Genomic DNA, 18,369 nt, shown 5'->3' on the forward strand with positions numbered 1-18,369 from the left:
CACAGCAGAAGTGTCAGTCAACACAGCAGAGTCAGAGACCAGCCTTCCGTCAGCTTACACCGCCAGCCATTGGACCTACCAATTCGCAGTGAAAACATCTAGATGAAGTTTCATAAGTAAGTCAATCAATCCTTCTTCCCATGGACTATTTATCGCAACTTTCTTCTATTTTTCCTTTTCTTTCTTAGTTTCATAGCATCTGTCTGTCCTCCTTTTCCAATTATCTCACTACAAGATATGTTTTCCAGTTTTCCTGTAGTCTATTCATAGAAAGCAAGAAATTAATTCTTTTTTGTCAGTTTGAAGGGTTTCAAGGCCGCTCATGAATGGCAGGAGCAGGGGACAGTGACATTATCCTATCGAGTAGAATAATGTCCTAGAGACTAACAATATAGGATCAGGGCCCAAGCTCCCTCTCCACACAAGCTAGGACCAAGGAGGGCCAGGCAACGGCTGCTGATAACTCAGCAGATAGACCTATAGGCTGCACCAAATCCCCCCCCCCCCCGCCCATCCTTAGCTGACAAGGATAGTGAGGTTACAGCAACCAAAGAAATTAACGAGTTTGAGAGGCACTCGAACCCCAGTCAGGCGTTCACCAGTCAGGGACGTTACCACATCGGCCACCACAGCCCTAAATATAATAACATTTTTTTCAAATATTATAGGAAACTGGAAGAGGGGGTCCTGGTGAAATCTGGATATATCAAGATGAGTGATTATAATTCCATTGCTCTTGACATTTCGAGGACTTTTGACTCGTATTGACATTAACAAAAACCTCTCGATTATGGCTTCACTTCTCCATGTAGATAAACTGTAGGCCTATAGTCAACAGCTTAGTGGTAGGCCTATCTGTATAGGTAATATTCTCTGCATTACTTCGTTAACTTTCAGGCCTTATAACCCATATATCCTTTCCACATCCTTAACTCAAACTTCTTGAAACTTCTGTGCATTGTTTGAGGCCATAGAAATGGAACCCTGCAGTTTTATTGGTGTTTTTGAAGTTAAATTCACGATTCATTTTTACGGAAAGAGTTTTTTCCCTTGCTGCTTTACCATATTCAGACGTCCTTACGCTCAAGCAAATGACTGAAAGCAACCATACATTTCCTGTTTTTAATGAAAAATAGGTGGGAATTTTATCCATTTACCTCCAGATGCAAAGGGGTGTGGGCATCATCTGAGGGGTGTGGGGAACGGGGTGACATACCCCCACAACTTTTATTCAAGGAGTGGTGGCCGATGTGGTAACGTCTCTGACTGGTGAGAGCCTGACTGGGGTTCCAAAAGTCGTTAGTTCCTTTGGTCGCTGCAACCTCACCATCCTTGTGAGCTAAGGCGGGGGATTTGGGGGAGCCTATAAGTCTACCTGCTGAGTCATCAGCAACCATTGCCTGACCCTCCTTGGTCCTATCCTGAGTGGAGAGAGGGTTTGGGCGTTGATCACATGTATATATGGTCAGTCTCTAGGGCATTGTCCTACTCGATAGGGCAATGTCACTGTCCCTTGCCTCTGTCATTCATGAGCGGCCTTTAAACCTTAATTGTCCTCCTCCACTTTTTTCCCACCAAGTTTTAAATAACACATACTGAAAATTATGCTATTAATAATATTATTAGATATATAATCAACACGAAGAATTGTAAAATAATAAAGATAGTATGCTCTTCGCACTCCCCATGAGAGATTAGTTCACCAAACGTTCAGCTGGGTTCCACAAGGCACTAGAAGAGTTGGAAGACCCAGGCCTACATGGCTGAGGACTATGAAGTGCGAAGTAGATGATGAATGGAGAAGTATTGAATTAAAAGCTCAAGATAGAGACGACTGGCGATATCTAACTGAAGCCCTTTGCGTCAATAAGCGCAGGCGGAGATGAATTTTTCATTGTTTGTAGTCAGATTAATTGTTCATTCAAATTTTGACTGAAGTAATATCCTATTATCTACAAGCGAAGTGTGCAAACGCCAAAGCTTGCAGCATCGCCCTATAAGTTTTTTTATTTATTTTTTTTTTTTGCATATAACCCTTTGATTTTTCTTATTCGACATTACATTTATACAAATATATCATGTTTCAAAATAGGAAAATAGTAGATCGTTCATGTTTACTGAGAACGTCTTCCTGCACTTGACCCTCAAGACATAGCTGATAAATTTGTTAACCAATTATCAGACAAACGGGCAAATACTCATATCAATTTCAATGCATCTGTATTGTTTTGCTGTATCCAGAGATAATCACTTTTTTATCAGTTGCAAAAAATGCTTTTGAATTATCCTTCATGCATCTCTATCCTCCACCGCTACTTCTATGTTATTGTTTGCATAAATTCCACTTCATACACTCAACAATCAATTCATTCAGTATGCTCCCTATCTTGATTTTTCACTCGCACAGACACATTAATCCTTTTACCCCCAAAGGACGTACTGGTACGTTTCACAAAACTCATCCCTTTACCCCCATGGACGTACCGGTACGTTCTTGCAAAAAATGCTATTTAAAATTTTTTTTTGCATATTTTTTATAATTTTTTGAGAAGCTTCAGACATTTTCCAAGATAATGAGACCAACCTGACCTCTCTATGATGAAAATTAAGGCTTTTAGAGTAATTTAGAAAAAATATACTGCAAAATGTGCTTAAAAAAAATTAACCCCTCGGGGTTAAGGGCTGGAAATTTTCAAATACCTGGGGATAAAAGGGTTAAGTACATTCTCATTTTTGTTATCCACTTATTTACTAAATCTTTTGCTACCATCCCAAACCTTATTTCAACCCCAATTGGTAAAAGTATTTTATGGTTATAGGATAAAGTTATTTTAGACTCTCAATTGAGTCCTATAATTCACCATGAAATAATAACTATTTTTTTTATTCTTATTTTACTGTATAAAAGTTTGTAATGTAAATTCTGGTTATACTCTAAACACAGTTAAGTGGAAATGCATATTAAGGATGTCACGTAAGACTTGTATCGTATCTTAGCCAATCTGTTAATTGTGTCCTTATAAACTTATTGACTGAGTAATTTTTATAAATTAGTTATCATTTTCCTTTAAAATATATATATATGTATATATATATATATATATATATATATATATATATATATATATATATATATATATATATATATTGATGTTGTTACTGCTCTTAAAATATTTTATTTTTCCTTGTTTCCTTGCCTTACTGGACTATTTTCCCTGTTGGGCCCTCTGGGCTTATAGCATCCTGTGTTTCCAACTATGGTTATAGCTTAGCAAGTAATAATAATAATAATAATAATGATAATAATAATAATAATAAAAGGGGCGTGGCAGTAACCCCTGTTTTAAAATAAGGAACATAAACAATGGAAACTACTCTGAGAAATTTTACTCCTTGAATAAAAGTTATATAAAAGAAGAAGAAAGAAAAACATGATAAAATCACGCACTTTATAATAACATCCTATGACGTATGCCCTTCAAAAAGAAAGGGGGGGGGGGCGACAAAATAACCGGAAGGAAATCGTGAACAGAAGAAAATAGAAATGAACGAAGCCAACAGATATTACCCGATCTTATAAATTTTAATTCAGCTGTTCCTTATAGTATTTAGTTACAGACTGGTAAATTTATTCTTACTCTTCTTTATTTGAAAATTTTTTTCCCAATTATTCTCTAGAAAAACTTTTATTTGGATTTCAAGATGAAATTCATGACATCTTACCGTCCGGTTCTTTACAATAATTTACATCGTTTTAAGCTAAGTTATGGTCCTCGTTCTTCAAATCCCAGTTTAAAACATCAAAGAAATAAAGATTTTTTATTGCAAGAGGAATGCTCAGAAAGATGGAAGCGGATGTGTGAGCAAATACAACTATAAGTGACGCATTTCTAAGCAGATGTCAAAACAGGATGAGGAAACCCATTGTCTGAAAAGAAAAAGAACTTTATATATATTTGAAAAACAGAGAGAAGATAAGGTAATAAATAAATAGATAATAAAAGCATGAAAGTAATAAAGGATAATTAACAACTCAAGAAAGGGAACTTAGATTAGGCTTATTATTATTACATTCAAAAAGAAGGCAACCGTGCTTACCCCCATGCAAATGGGAAAAAACACGTTAATAGAAGATTATTACATTTGATTATAATATTTCTCTCTAACGTAAGACGTCATGCTTGGTTCCTAGAGCCAAAGCAGTATAAGGATCTGGTTGATGCATATGGCCTAGTGCTGAGGCCGGAGATGTCATTCACCCTCTTTCCTACCATTATCCCTGCATTAAGGGGTCGGTTGCTTGATGCGCCCTCTCCGATGCCTTCTCTCAGAGGCATCCTCTTCCACCAAACCTCTTCTCTCCATATCACCCTTCTCCTTATCTCGCTATCTAATGCTCTACCTCCCTCTCGATCTTCTCCCCGGAACAGATTCCTCCCAAGGCCTCCTCACTCTCTCCCCACCATCCATCCTCATCACATGTCCACACCATCTCAGTCGTGACACTCTTGTCACCTCTGTAATCTTCACTACGCCTGCCATTCCTCTTATTCAGCACCGCTATGCAACTGATGCAATACCGTGCTGTTGCATGATGAAAGAATAAAAGTTAAGAGGTTGTACAGTAAGCGAATAGAAAGAGATCTGAAATGGAAATAAAATAGCAGACTAAAAAGTGGGTGCACACAGGGGCCGAAGGGACCCTGCAAAATCTTAAATAATGACTACGGCACACAGAGGGAGGTGCACTGACAGTATTATCCTATAGTGCCCTCCTACAGGACTGAACATTGTGAGGAGAGCGAACTTGATAACTTGCCAATTTCTATGTTTCCTATTATATCAAGAGGTGTTTTCTGCTGAAAACATTAAAATCGCAAAAGGAAATGAACTCACCACAAATGGGACTCGAGCCCTTAGTGATGTAATTTTCATTTACAGTTGGACACAGGAATTCCTGACACACCTCACTCTGAGAAGTGCACCCTGTCACACCCTTACTACATGGTGAGTAACCATACAGATCGTGTAGGGATATGGCATCATTGGTAGGCGGGGCTACACACAGGAGCTCTCCGCTCATTACGGGTGTGACAGGGTGCACTTCCACGAAGCGCAGTGTATAAGGAATTCCTGTATCCAACTGTACATTTCTCTTAAATAGAATAAAGATCCTAAGGAGACCTATCTAAGGGACTTTATTACTCCACTTCCCCAATACTAGTTGCAGTTCTACTTCAACAACGTTCCTTGAGCATCCAATCTTCAAAAGTAAATAACCCATATTATAGTATTCTTAGTAGATGGGATAAAATTGTAGGGCCAGCATACTCTATGGCGTTAGGCAGATCTTTGAATTTTTTAGAATACTGAAGCGTTCAATTCGTGTTCAATGTTCCCCTGAGAATAGGAGAAACAGAACATAACAGTTCCCTTTTATTTCTTAGAACCCTAAGAAACTCACAATTTTCCTTATTTGTAGGCCTACTGTACGTCGTAGTGTGTTTTAAGGAAGTTCAACAAACCTTAAAGTCTACAAAATGGCTGCCGCTGGCTTTGTCTTCTACCTCTCATTCTTCAAAAACCATCTACTTCTACTTGGCGGAACACTGCTGATATCGCTCTGTGCCAGTAGTAGTGCACAGCAGACTGGATATGGTAAGAACACGTTCCTGTTTACAGATTCCTTTTGGAATCTTCTCCGTCTTCCTTCATATAGTTTCCTGTCAGATATTTATTGAAATCTTTCTTTGAAACGAAAACCAATAGAGAACTTTTTAATTGGGACGTTCAAGTCTATCCTAATAAATCCACTTGTATTCGAAGAACGGATAGGCCTACAGAAGAAACTTTTGTCCAGGATCGTGAAAAACTTGCTGGACAATTTCATTATTAAAAAAAAAAAAATATTGTGAAACTAATTAGATTTTTCTAGACGAAAAGTAAAAATGTTTCATACGAAATTGCTGTAAACTTAATTCCTTGAAACACTGTATTACTTCTTTATGGTATAACAGCAAGTTTCGTCAAAGGACTTACATTACTAATATAATTGACTAAATAGGTGTTTCATTTCTCAGGAACGATTTTATCAATAAATAAAAAAGATAGTAAATGGTTCGTAGGACAGAAAGTTTAAGCATGAAGAGATCATACTTTTAAACTATTCACTTGCTGTCTCAGGATATCAAAAATATTACTATTATACACTATATCTAAATCGAAATAGTATCACACATTTAACTATTTTGTCTCCTTATTCAGATTGCTATGAAGAACAACTTGGCGTCTGGACGGGGAATATACCCTTTAAGTCCGGAATGAACGTGAGCATTGATAGTGGACCCGAATCGTGGGGAAACATTGCCCTCTATTTTCAAGAAAATGGAACTATAAATGGTAAGATCACCCTCAAGAGAAGTGGACATAAACTGAAGATTACTGGAATCGGCTTTAATTTAACTGCTGATGTGCCGTCGGATTTCCTCCGGCATTCCAAAAAGTTAACCTTGGGCTTCCAGATGACAAATCAAGCTATGCAAATGACATTATGGAATGACATCGACAGTTTTACTTCTGCTTTCGATGGCATCGCCAGCATGAATATAGATTCCATAAGGATTTACTCCAAAAAGAATTTAGAAAATTTTCTAAAGACAGTCTTCAGTGTGTGCAACTTAGGTAAGCTATTCAAATTGGTTTATTGCGTCAAAATTCTTGAAAGGTTACAGGCATTTCAATCTTGAAATTTAACTGTATCAGAATTATAGCAACTCTTTGTCCTGTATCAAATCATATCTCTGATAAATCTCATGCAAAATTAACTAATATTATGGCATTCATTACAGATAGAACCGTGAAGACTAAAAATGAGCCAGGGGACCAGACAAATGAATCTTCCACGGGTGTAATTACATGCCCTCCTTGTCCCACGACAATGACTTGTCCTACAAGTGAACCTAGCCCAGCTCCTGAAGAAAGTGTGTGTCCTCCATGTTTACCAAAAAGTCACCTTGCTACGTTTCCCCACACTACATCAACAATCTTCCCTTGTCCAACTCCTGTGGAAAAGACTTGTCCTCCTTGTCCAACAACAAGTTGTCCTTATGTACCCAGTCCTCCTACAACAACGGCTTGCCCTAAAAGTAAGCCTTGTCCTACTCCTACTCCATGTCCTTCAGTCACAACCAGTAATCAAGAGAAACAAGATGAAGGCCAGGCCCCTCGAAATCTCATCCTGAATAAAACTTTCAACCATGAAAAGGATATGCAGAAATCAATTTTCCTTGAAGACTGGGATGAGTTGATTATGTATGGCATTGCAGCAGGGTGTGCAGCTCTTCTCTTGGTGTCTGTTGCATTGGCCATTGCACTGGGAAGAGCAATAAAAAAGGTGCATGGCCCCAGCGATTCCCAGAATTTCCCACCACAGAAAAGTATGGAGACGGAGCGGAACAATTTGAACAACCTATCTGGAACTCTTGGTAGCAAAAACTTTCCTGATCAGATGAACCCCCATTGTACCGGAAATCAGTCTCCAAATGCAGAGACGGATGAGGACGATTTTGACTCTGACCACGAGGAGTGGGATAACACGGAGCCAATCTATGGTAACATCAATCATTTTGATAATACCTCGAATTGTGTTTGAAGTGAATACGGACACTGAATGAGATAAGAACTGGCATGTTCGCTTACAACCTTTCTTATAAGTCTACTTACACTGATGACACCAAGAAACTGATTGTTCAGAGCTTTTACGCGGGAGAAAACATTGCGGTGCATGGAGAGGTTGAACAGGCTTCAATGATTTTACCATAGTATAAATAATTATGAGAAACAAAACATTTAAAGTATCTGAACAAGGACAAGAAAGGGAAGGACAGATTCAAAATATTGGATATATTAGGAAGAAAAAATATAACTTTTGCAATAAGATAGTTCGAGCAAGTGTCGCTGTTCATGGCGTGTGTGAAATTTGATGCCTCATTAGAAAATAAGGAGGCCTGCAAAAGGTCCTAGAGTTTTACTTTACGTCATGAAGAAGAAGGAAGAAAAATAGGGAACAGAGACGATAAGATAAGAATAACAGGATAAGTCAAAGGTCAAATGTATAGAATTATAATACTATGAATGTGATCATATGATTCATGTAGTGTTGATGGAACTATGTGTAAGCTTTAACTGATTTATGCAAAACAAAGATGAAGACTATACATACTCAGTAACAAACTAACAAGTTACATAACAACATGCCTTCCAAAGATCCATCTCTCTGTACAGTGCTCGTACCAACGTCAAACTACTGTTTTACAACTAAATGAATGTTTTGAAAAAGTTATTAACTTAACCCTTTTACCCCCAAAGGACGTACTGGTACGTTTCACAAAACTCATCCCTTTACCCCCATGGACGTACCGGTACGTTCTTGCAAAAAAATGCTATTTAAATTTTTTTTTGCATAGTTTTGATAATTTTTTGAGAAGCCTCAGACATTTTCCAAGATAATGAGACCAACCTGACCTCTCTATGATGAAAATTAAGGCTTTTGGAGTAATTTAGAAAAAATATACTGCAAAATGTGCTTAAAAAAAATTAACCCCTCGGGGTTAAGGGCTGGAAATTTTCAAATATCTGGGGGTAAAAGGGTTAAACACTTCTTTACAAATTCTCAATATTGTAAATGAACTTTCGTCTTATACTGTCATCATTTTAACTTAGTATTTTAAAAATTTCTGCAAAGTTTTAAGAATTATATGCCTTTTAGAACAGAAGTTTGAAGTAGATCTGCACAAGATGCGATCGATTGCAATAAAGTTAAGAAAATAGGATTTTAACTTCTTCACTTACTCAATACAGCATCGTTCAACTGTGAAAGCTTATAGAAAACATTATGTTTTATAAAGAACTCATCCTTAAAATGCTTAGACTGTCTATCAGTCCCTAATTTAAAAACAGGATTTGCAATGCTTGCTTACCAGAATGCATGAAATATCACACGAGGTTAGGATGAAGATAAATAGAAAAAAGACAGAGATTGATGAGAATGGAGAATGCAATATCATATATATATATATATATATATATATATATATATATATATATATATATATAAATATATATATAGGGGATACCTTAACGTAGTGAAATGGTTGGTGTAGCACCATGATCAGCAAAGATGTAGACTACCAGTCAGGGTCACCCATTTAGGTTGGTTTGCTGTGAGTGATCAGACTAAAATCTCCCATCATCACCAATTCACATTGGGGCAGCGTGGGGGATGAGAAATGACCAAACCACACACACGAATTGACAGGTCTGAGGTCTTTGTCCAGCTGGGGACTAAACCCCTCTGCATTTGTTATTGTTGTACATACATCCATACAGTACATACACACAACACACACACACATAAATATATATATATATATATATATATATATATATATATATATATATATATATATATATATATATATATATATATATATTGTGTATTGAATTAATCAAGTGATTGTTTTGTCATTGGTTGAATATTTTCATGATAAAAAAAAACTTCGTTCTTAATACTGTACTTACATTAGATTACTACTTTATTAGTTGACTTTCTGAATAAAAGTTTGTCATAAACAAAAGTTTTCATAACCCTAAAGAATTACCTGTCAAATGATTTCAGTGCTCATTTCATCTCGTTTCATAGATCTTACCATAAACACAATCGTAATACAGACTTTTATTCATCCTTTGTTTAAAATAAACTATGCTATGCGATTTGAGGTAATTGATATCTACCATGAGTGAAAAATAGAATTGGATGACATTAAGAATAACTATCCCCTGACCAGTAGTTACGTTTTGGTAAGCCTACTGAGCATTACAGCAAAAGGTTACGGTGTTTTTCATATGGTCATAACACATCAATAGTCTATTATCAGATTAATTCTGATCTTTATAGGACCAAACATATGAAACACGAGACTAAAAAATTACTCACGTAGGTTGCTAAAACAAAACGTACCTGCTTTTATTAAATGAAAGAAAACTAAAAATACTATATCAATTGGAGACTTAAGAAGATTCAACGAATATGGGAAATACTTTAAAGCATTTTTTGTTACTTTTATTTATTAAAATGTTACTTAATATTAAAAAACACGATTTATGATAAAATATCGTAATTCATTACACTTTAAGGCAGGTCCACACGCTCCGTTTTGCACAACGATTTGTCTGCGCAGTCTTAAGACGGAATGAAAACCTTACAATTTTATTGCGTTTACACGGTACCATGATGTTTGCACGAGTTTCACTCAGTTTTGTCAACATCATCATGGAGGAGGTACTCCTTTTGTCAATTTTGACGTGTTGTGTTGTAATAAAAAAAAAAAAAAAAAGATTGGAACGTCTCAGAAGCACCCGGCGTTCAAAGTGGTCGCGAAAGTGGCTTTTGAAAAGGCAAAATTTCTCCCATATCAAATTACTGCGTGAACTACATGATGAGCCTAATGATTGGCGCAATTACTTGCGAATGGACATAGAAACATATACTAATTTATTGGAACTAGTGACACCCCATATCATTAAAGAAAATACGTGTATGAGAACAGCAATTTCACCACATTAACTTTAGCCAATTCTTTGCGGTAAACACTTCTCAAAGAATTTATTTCTTTTACCACCATGTCTCTGTTGGCATTTTTATCAATTTCTTTGAATTTTTCCACTAAGCTTTCATAAGCCTTCCCCTTTATATCCCGGTTACTTAATCCTTTGATTTGACACACCAAATGCATGGGAAACTTTCGTACAATGCAATAAATTCTGTGAGGAACTCTCGAGAACATTGCCTAAAGTCGGCCATTGTCGCTTGTTGAATTAAAACTGAGGCCCAAAATGAGACAAAAGACAGTGCTACCGTCTGCACGTACCGACTTGTCTACACAGTTCATGGATATCTATGCTCTCCTAGCTCAGTCATCGCTGCAACTGTACCGTCTTGCGCTGGAGTCAAAACTGCGCTGTTTTCCTGTCCACATGCAACGTTTTATCTGCAACGTCTTGAACTGTGCAGACAAAAGGTTGTGCAAAACGTAGCGTGTGGACCAGCCTTTACTTCAAAAAGTTTACTGTACTGTATATGAGTTAGTTGAAAAATATCATCTATTTACTATACCCGGGGGACATTATTAATAGAAACCTGCAGTACAGAAACTCAAGTACTAATACGAACTAGAAAATACGCGGTCGTAGGGAATAGAACTAGTCCCTATCAAAAATAGAGGAAGTCTGAGAAAGGCCAATCCAGATGGAAAAAAAAAAAAAAACATTATTTTAAGCAAGTTATAAACGATGAAAATACGTTCCAATCAACTCCTTTCTTACTATTTTCCTAACGAGACAATAATGATAAAAATCACACTGAGTCCAGATATAGGAGTTCTAAGTATCATAAACCTGACAACGTTCTTGCTATAATTTTAAACACCTCCAACACATAGGCCTACAGTATATAATGAACCGGTTTTTTCAGTTAATCAGATGATAATCCCTATTGGTAGCCTCTTGATGGAGACTCATTGAGAATTCATCTTTGAAGGTCATTGAGTTTACATAACGGTACCTGTTACACAATCTCTACAAAAGAACACACTATCTGGAAACTTACACATTGATTCAAACACCCCAGATATATTATAGAAAATGGAACGTTCTCCTCGGCAGGAATATCAAGACAAAACTGGTTCTTGATTTGGTGGCATCTTATCATTTTTAACAGGATTCATGCACAGGTAACCGCCATCTGTCCCTGCTTCACCATCTTCGTCAGAGCTGCTGTTAAGACTTGTAAAGCTTCCTAAGCTGGTGCGCTTTGTCTTGGGAGAGCAACTTTTCACAGAACACACACGAGTGTAAGTCACACCCAAGTTCTCAGGGTCGAATGGCGATGGAGTTCTTGCCCGAGCGCTCGTCAGATTAGTATAGTTGGGTGTGACAATGGATGGAGTTCTTGCCCGAGCGCTCGTCAGATTAGTATAGTTGGGTGTGACAATGGATGCTAGGAATTCACTCATCCTTTGTTCGTCGTAGGGTTTGTTCATGTTTTCGAAGTACTTGAAAAGAAGAAAATACATATCTGGTTACTTGATAACTCTGATTTTTACAAAGGTTTTACAAAGAACACCAGTAGTTAATTCAAAATCAACAATTTAGCACGAAAGTCAAGGTTAAAAATTGAAAAGGTTTTCCAGAGCCTTTTTAGCTTTCATCTCCAACTAGGGAAGCCTCTTTGTTACAAAAAAAAAAAAAAAAAAAAAAAACAATGTACAGAAAGCTGGGTAAAATATAGGCAGCAAGGAATGTCTTAAGTTTATAAGGAGGAAAACATTAACTATCAGGTTCAAGAAATTAAGTCATCATGCCAGTAGATATTCTAAATTTGGAAGAGCGTTCCACCAACAAAGAGGAATTAGATTTTGCGTGGAAATTATCTTTATCAAAGCCAAGAAGTGACCTGTAATAAAACAAGGGCTTCCAAGGAGATAGTGGATGACTGAAGCTACAGTACATTGGCCCCCAGTATGTGTAAACAGGTGCAAAGTTCCCCTATTGGAGATGATTTATGGAATTCAGACCATAGCCTGGTGCTAGGGCTGGGAAAACCATTAAACGCCTCAGTGAAACTGGGTAAACTTTCTGAAGTTGCACTACGAAGTATAGCTTAAGAGGCTGGACAAGATGGAAGAAAGAAATGGAGGTAAAGTAGAATGACGAAGAACAGGTGTAGCCAGGGGCCTAAAAACGTCATCAGTGCACAATGAGAGCTGCCCTGATGGCACTATCCCCCCTATTCTTCCTTTCATTGACTGCCAGGCCTCTTATGAGGACCCTCTGCTACTTTCACAGGGAGGGCAAAATATCAAATACAGTACAGTACTCCATTTAACTTCCCAAAAGCCATACTACAAATGTCTACATATTATAGTACCTTAATGAAAGCAACAGTGTGTACGTTGCTCTGGTAAGGTTGGTGTATGTATCAACCATACTTGCTATTCTACAATGCAAAGGTATTGACCTAAAATTCATAATATCCAAATTTAGGAGTGGATTTAGTGATTGGTATTCAAACAATTTCCCCAGGGTAACCTGAAGCTCATGGTTTTCAAGTCAAGACATAACAACATCTACTTCTACATACACATACCATCTGTTTTTCTGAATATTTGTACCTTTCATGTCTTTGTTCTTATGAATTGAGTACAACATTAGTATCGCTGCTCATATGTTTCTACCTGATTGCTAAATCTTATCCTTATATTTGCTTTTCAGTATCCCCTTCTACATTTTTCCTCTTTTTCACGTGTTGATCTTTTCATTTTCACGTACGGCAATACATTTTTGTTTAAGAAATTCTATCATTCGTCAACGAAAAACCCCATGCCTTACCTCTCTTTCTCTGGAACTCAACAAGCGAATCATCTTCTTCACCAGATCTGAGAAGGGAGGTCGGGCCATTGGATCTACCTGCCAGCAATCACGCATCATATTGTACCTGCGAATAACAGCGTAATCCATTTGATTTCAAATGCCGATTGACATATTGTATCGATCGAAACACAAAGAAACTATTATAACATTTTGAAGGTGTTTTTAAGAAGTATTATAGTGAATACAGTACCAGCTAAAGCAAGGCTACAAGAGATGGTGGACATCAGGAAGATCGAGTAATAATGGAAACATGAATAACTGGAGAAGGGAAGTTTTTGTTTTGCAAAAGCATTTGCGAAGTATTATGATAGATGTTGGTAGATAAGAGAAGAATCATAGATAGGCAAGACAAGTAATGTGGTATGGCATATATAAAAGATTTAGAAGTGAAAAGAAGTCCACCATGAAGACAAATGTATGTAGGCAATGTTGAGCTAACAATGTGGATGTTAAATGTAAATGCAAGAAAAAAAGGTCAAAAGCTTTTAAGACGATGTTGGCATACCATAATATGATGTAAAAAAAAAGAAAAAACAGAGAGAAAAATATGGTGAAATACAAAGATGATAAAAAGGTTAGCATAGGTGAAAGGATGGGACAGAGTACTTGGAAGTGGTTTTGTCATGTGGAAAGAATGGAAGACGATACGTTAATAGAAAGGATGTGTCTGTTGTAATTGCTTGGAGGTAGGAGGAGAGGGAGGGTTCAAATAAACTGGACAGTTGGATAGATGGTGTGAAGGATTTATTGAAAACAATGGCGTTGTTATTCAGGAACTGAAGCTGTGTTTGTTAGACAGGGACAAATAAGTCATGGTGCATAGGGGGTTTCAATGCACTTCTGAGCAAACTTCAATGTAGAAGTATAAAAAAACTAATGCTCTGTAAGTTTTACTGCTCTGGGAGTTCATCTGCAAAGTCCTTCTTCTTCTTCTCTCTCTCTCTCTCTCTCTCTCTCTCTCTCTCTCTCTCTCTCTCTCTCTCTCTCTCATATATATATACATATATATATATATATATATATATATATATATATATATACAAATATATGTATATATATATATATATATATATATATATATATATATATATATACATATATATATATATATCCAAATAAGAGAATCCAGACGTTAATGTATCAAAAATATATGGCTTATTTAAATATGAAAAAACACATTTAAATGTGCAAAATCTATCATATATATATATATATATATATATATATATATATATATATATATATATATGCACACACACACACACACACACACACATATATATATATATATATATATATATATATATAAAGAATTTGGCTCCACTATGTCTAAAGTGACTCACGAAGAAGTATTGTAATGAGTAAAACTTGAGACTTACACCTTTTCGGGTGCAAAGTTTGGACACGGAAGCCTGTAACCATTCTCGATCTTCTCCATGAAAGTGTCGTCAATGATGAAACCCTGGTAAGGGGTTTCCCCTAGGCTGAATATCTCCCACAAAAGGACGCCATACGCCCAGATGTCGCTTTGGATTGAACGGATTTGATCCTTCAGGTATTCAGGGGACATCCATTTCACTGGCATCAGGCACTGGAAAGGAAAGGTAACATTTTTCTTCTTGATGGTTAAGTCATACGTTCATTTTTCAGAGACTATGAATTGTTTTTCCAATGCCTCAAACATTAGAGACGTGAATTGTTATTATTCCATCAATGTGTATATCATCATGGAATTACTACAACACAGCTCTTAATGAAATAATCATCACATTTTTTAGGTGAAACCATTCATGAGATGATTATGGGATTTTTTCTCTATTAAGAAGTCCTCTACAATTACTTAAGTAGGACTTTTCAATCAGATCAGCATAGATTACCTCTTTATATTTTCATTCTCACTTCAAAGATACCTTACCGAACTCTGCCCACTCTTCATGTAGTTCTTATGATAAACATCTTTGGCAAATCCGAAGTCACTGATCTTGACAATATATCTCTCGTCGAGAAGAATGTTGCGAGCAGCCAGGTCACCATGAACCACCTGGTAATAGAGTGATCAAAAGCAACAACTATTATCAGTTTCTCTTTAGATCAAATGGTAAAACTTCTCTTGAAGCTTGGTATTCACATTTTATTTTGCAGGAAAGTTAACATCCAAAGAGGGATTAAAAGTTACTCCCGTGGTTTTGTAAAAGGGCAATGACCTAAATTAGGGCTATCCTGATAAGAGAGATTAAATGAACGATTCTCATGTAAAAGAATAGATTATGGCCTTTTATCATTTAACATGAGGGATATAAGAGAATAATTACTAATTTCTTTATAGATCTGAAAAGATCACTAGGAAGCCCATGTTCAAGATCAGGCAAATACAAACTGAGCAAATTGTACAGACTCAAGTTTGCCCAAATGAAATCAAGCCTAACTGAGTTTTTTATTTTAACTGAAGCTGATTTGGATAGGAATCAAAATATGAGGAGCCACACGGAGGGAGTAAAGCTAAATCAAAATCTGTTGAGTTGTTCCTAGCTATACTGAATCAAACTGATTTGAGTCCCATTACACAACACTTACTAGGAAAAGCTGTACCAAGCCAGGCTAAGAAGTGTCATGGTGAGTGAACACGGAGGGAGTAAAGCTAAATTAAAATCTGTTGAGTTGTTCCTAGCTATACTGAATCAAACTGATTTGAGTCCCATTACACAACACTTACTAGGAAAAGCTGTACCAAGCCAGGCTAAGAAGTGTCATGGTGAGTGAACACGGAGGGAGTAAAGCTAAATTAAAATCTGTTGAGTTGTTCCTAGCTATACTGAATCAAACTGATTTGAGTCCCATTACACAACACTTACTAAGAAAAGCTGTACCAAGCCAGGCTAAGAAGTGTCATGGTGAGTGAACACGGAGGGAGTAAAGCTAAATTAAAATCTGTTGAGTTGTTCCTAGCTATACTGAATCAAACTGATTTGAGTCCCATTACACAACACTTACTAGGAAAAGCTGTACCAAGCCAGGCTAAGAAGTGTCATGGTGAGTGAACACGGAGGGAGTAAAGCTAAATTAAAATCTGTTGAGTTGTTCCTAGCTATACTGAATCAAACTGATTTGAGTCCCATTACACAACACTTACTAAGAAAAACTGTACCAAGCCAGGCTAAGAAGTGTCATGGTGAGTGAACACGGAGGGAGTAAAGCTAAATCAAAATCTGTTGAGTTGTTCCTAGCTATACTGAATCAAACTGATTTGAGTCCCATTACACAACACTTACTAGGAAAAGCTGTACCAAGCCAGGCTAAGAAGTGTCATGGTGAGTGAACACGGAGGGAGTAAAGCTAAATTAAAATCTGTTGAGTTGTTCCTAGCTATACTGAATCAAACTGATTTGAGTCCCATTACACAACACTTACTAGGAAAAGCTGTACCAAGCCAGGCTAAGAAGTGTCATGGTGAGTGAACACGGAGGGAGTAAAGCTAAATCAAAATCTGTTGAGTTGTTCCTAGCTATACTGAATCAAACTGATTTGAGTCCCATTACACAACACTTACTAAGAAAAGCTGTACCAAGCCAGGCTAAGAAGTGTCATGGTGAGTGAACACGGAGGGAGTAAAGCTAAATCAAAATCTGTTGAGTTGTTCCTAGCTATACTGAATCAAACTGATTTGAGTCCCATTACACAACACTTACTAGGAAAAGCTGTACCAAGCCAGGCTAAGAAGTGTCATGGTGAGTGAACACGGAGGGAGTAAAGCTAAATTAAAATCTGTTGAGTTGTTCCTAGCTATACTGAATCAAACTGATTTGAGTCCCATTACACAACACTTACTAGGAAAAGCTGTACCAAGCCAGGCTAAGAAGTGTCATGGTGAGTGAACACGGAGGGAGTAAAGCTAAATTAAAATCTGTTGAGTTGTTCCTAGCTATACTGAATCAAACTGATTTGAGTCCCATTACACAACACTTACTAAGAAAAGCTGTACCAAGCCAGGCTAAGAAGTGTCATGGTGAGTGAACACGGAGGGAGTAAAGCTAAATCAAAATCTGTTGAATTGTTCCTAGCTATACTGAATCAAACTGATTTGAGTCCCATTACACAACACTTACTAAGAAAAGCTGTACCAAGCCAGGCTAAGAAGTGTCATGGTGAGTGAACACGGAGGGAGTAAAGCTAAATCAAAATCTGTTGAGTTGTTCCTAGCTATACTGAATCAAACTGATTTGAGTCCCATTACACAACACTTACTAAGAAAAGCTGTACCAAGCCAGGCTAAGAAGTGTCATGGTGAGTGAACACGGAGGGAGTAAAGCTAAATAAAAATCTGTTGAGTTGTTCCTAGCTATACTGAATCAAACTGATTTGAGTCCCATTACACAACACTTACTAGGAAAAGCTGTACCAAGCCAGGCTAAGAAGTGTCATGGTGAGTGAACACGGAGGGAGTAAAGCTAAATCAAAATCTGTTGAGTTGTTCCTAGCTATACTGAATCAAACTGATTTGAGTCCCATTACACAACACTTACTAAGAAAAGCTGTACCAAGCCAGGCTAAGAAGTGTCATGGTGAGTGAACACGGAGGGAGTAAAGCTAAATCAAAATCTGTTGAGTTGTTCCTAGCTATACTGAATCAAACTGATTTGAGTGCCATTACACAACACTTACTAAGAAAAGCTGTACCAAGCCAGGCTAAGAAGTGTCATGGTGAGTGAACACGGAGGGAGTAAAGCTAAATCAAAATCTGTTGAGTTGTTCCTAGCTATACTGAATCAAACTGATTTGAGTCCCATTACACAACACTTACTAAGAAAAGCTGTACCAAGCCAGGCTAAGAAGTGTCATGGTGAGTGAACACGGAGGGAGTAAAGCTAAATTAAAATCTGTTGA

At 37.0% G+C, this 18,369-nt stretch overlaps 2 protein-coding genes across 2 annotated transcripts in view; one reads left to right on the forward strand and one right to left on the reverse strand.

Annotated features, from left to right (window-relative positions):
• The window catches only part of LOC137648690 (uncharacterized), a 9,090-nt gene extending 36 nt beyond the window's left edge, over positions 1–9,054 (forward strand). The window contains exons 1-4 of the mRNA XM_068381716.1: positions 1–116; positions 5,483–5,658; positions 6,265–6,681; positions 6,849–9,054. The exon at positions 1–116 is cut by the window's left edge and continues 36 nt beyond it. Of these exons, the coding sequence (XP_068237817.1) occupies positions 5,541–5,658; positions 6,265–6,681; positions 6,849–7,651 (1,338 nt within the window). The 5' untranslated portion in view covers positions 1–116; positions 5,483–5,540 and the 3' untranslated portion in view covers positions 7,652–9,054. The remainder of the gene's footprint in view (positions 117–5,482; positions 5,659–6,264; positions 6,682–6,848) is intronic.
• A 585-nt stretch (positions 9,055–9,639) lies between these two features.
• LOC137648203 (vascular endothelial growth factor receptor 1-like) overlaps positions 9,640–18,369 on the reverse strand; it is a 72,353-nt gene continuing 63,623 nt past the window's right edge. Inside the window, 4 exon segments of the mRNA XM_068381128.1 lie at positions 9,640–12,110; positions 13,447–13,552; positions 14,868–15,079; positions 15,404–15,529. Coding sequence (XP_068237229.1) covers positions 11,727–12,110; positions 13,447–13,552; positions 14,868–15,079; positions 15,404–15,529 — 828 coding nt within the window. The 3' untranslated portion in view covers positions 9,640–11,726.

Source organism: Palaemon carinicauda, chromosome 10, assembly GCF_036898095.1.
Source record: "Palaemon carinicauda isolate YSFRI2023 chromosome 10, ASM3689809v2, whole genome shotgun sequence".
Taxonomy (NCBI): domain Eukaryota; kingdom Metazoa; phylum Arthropoda; class Malacostraca; order Decapoda; family Palaemonidae; genus Palaemon; species Palaemon carinicauda.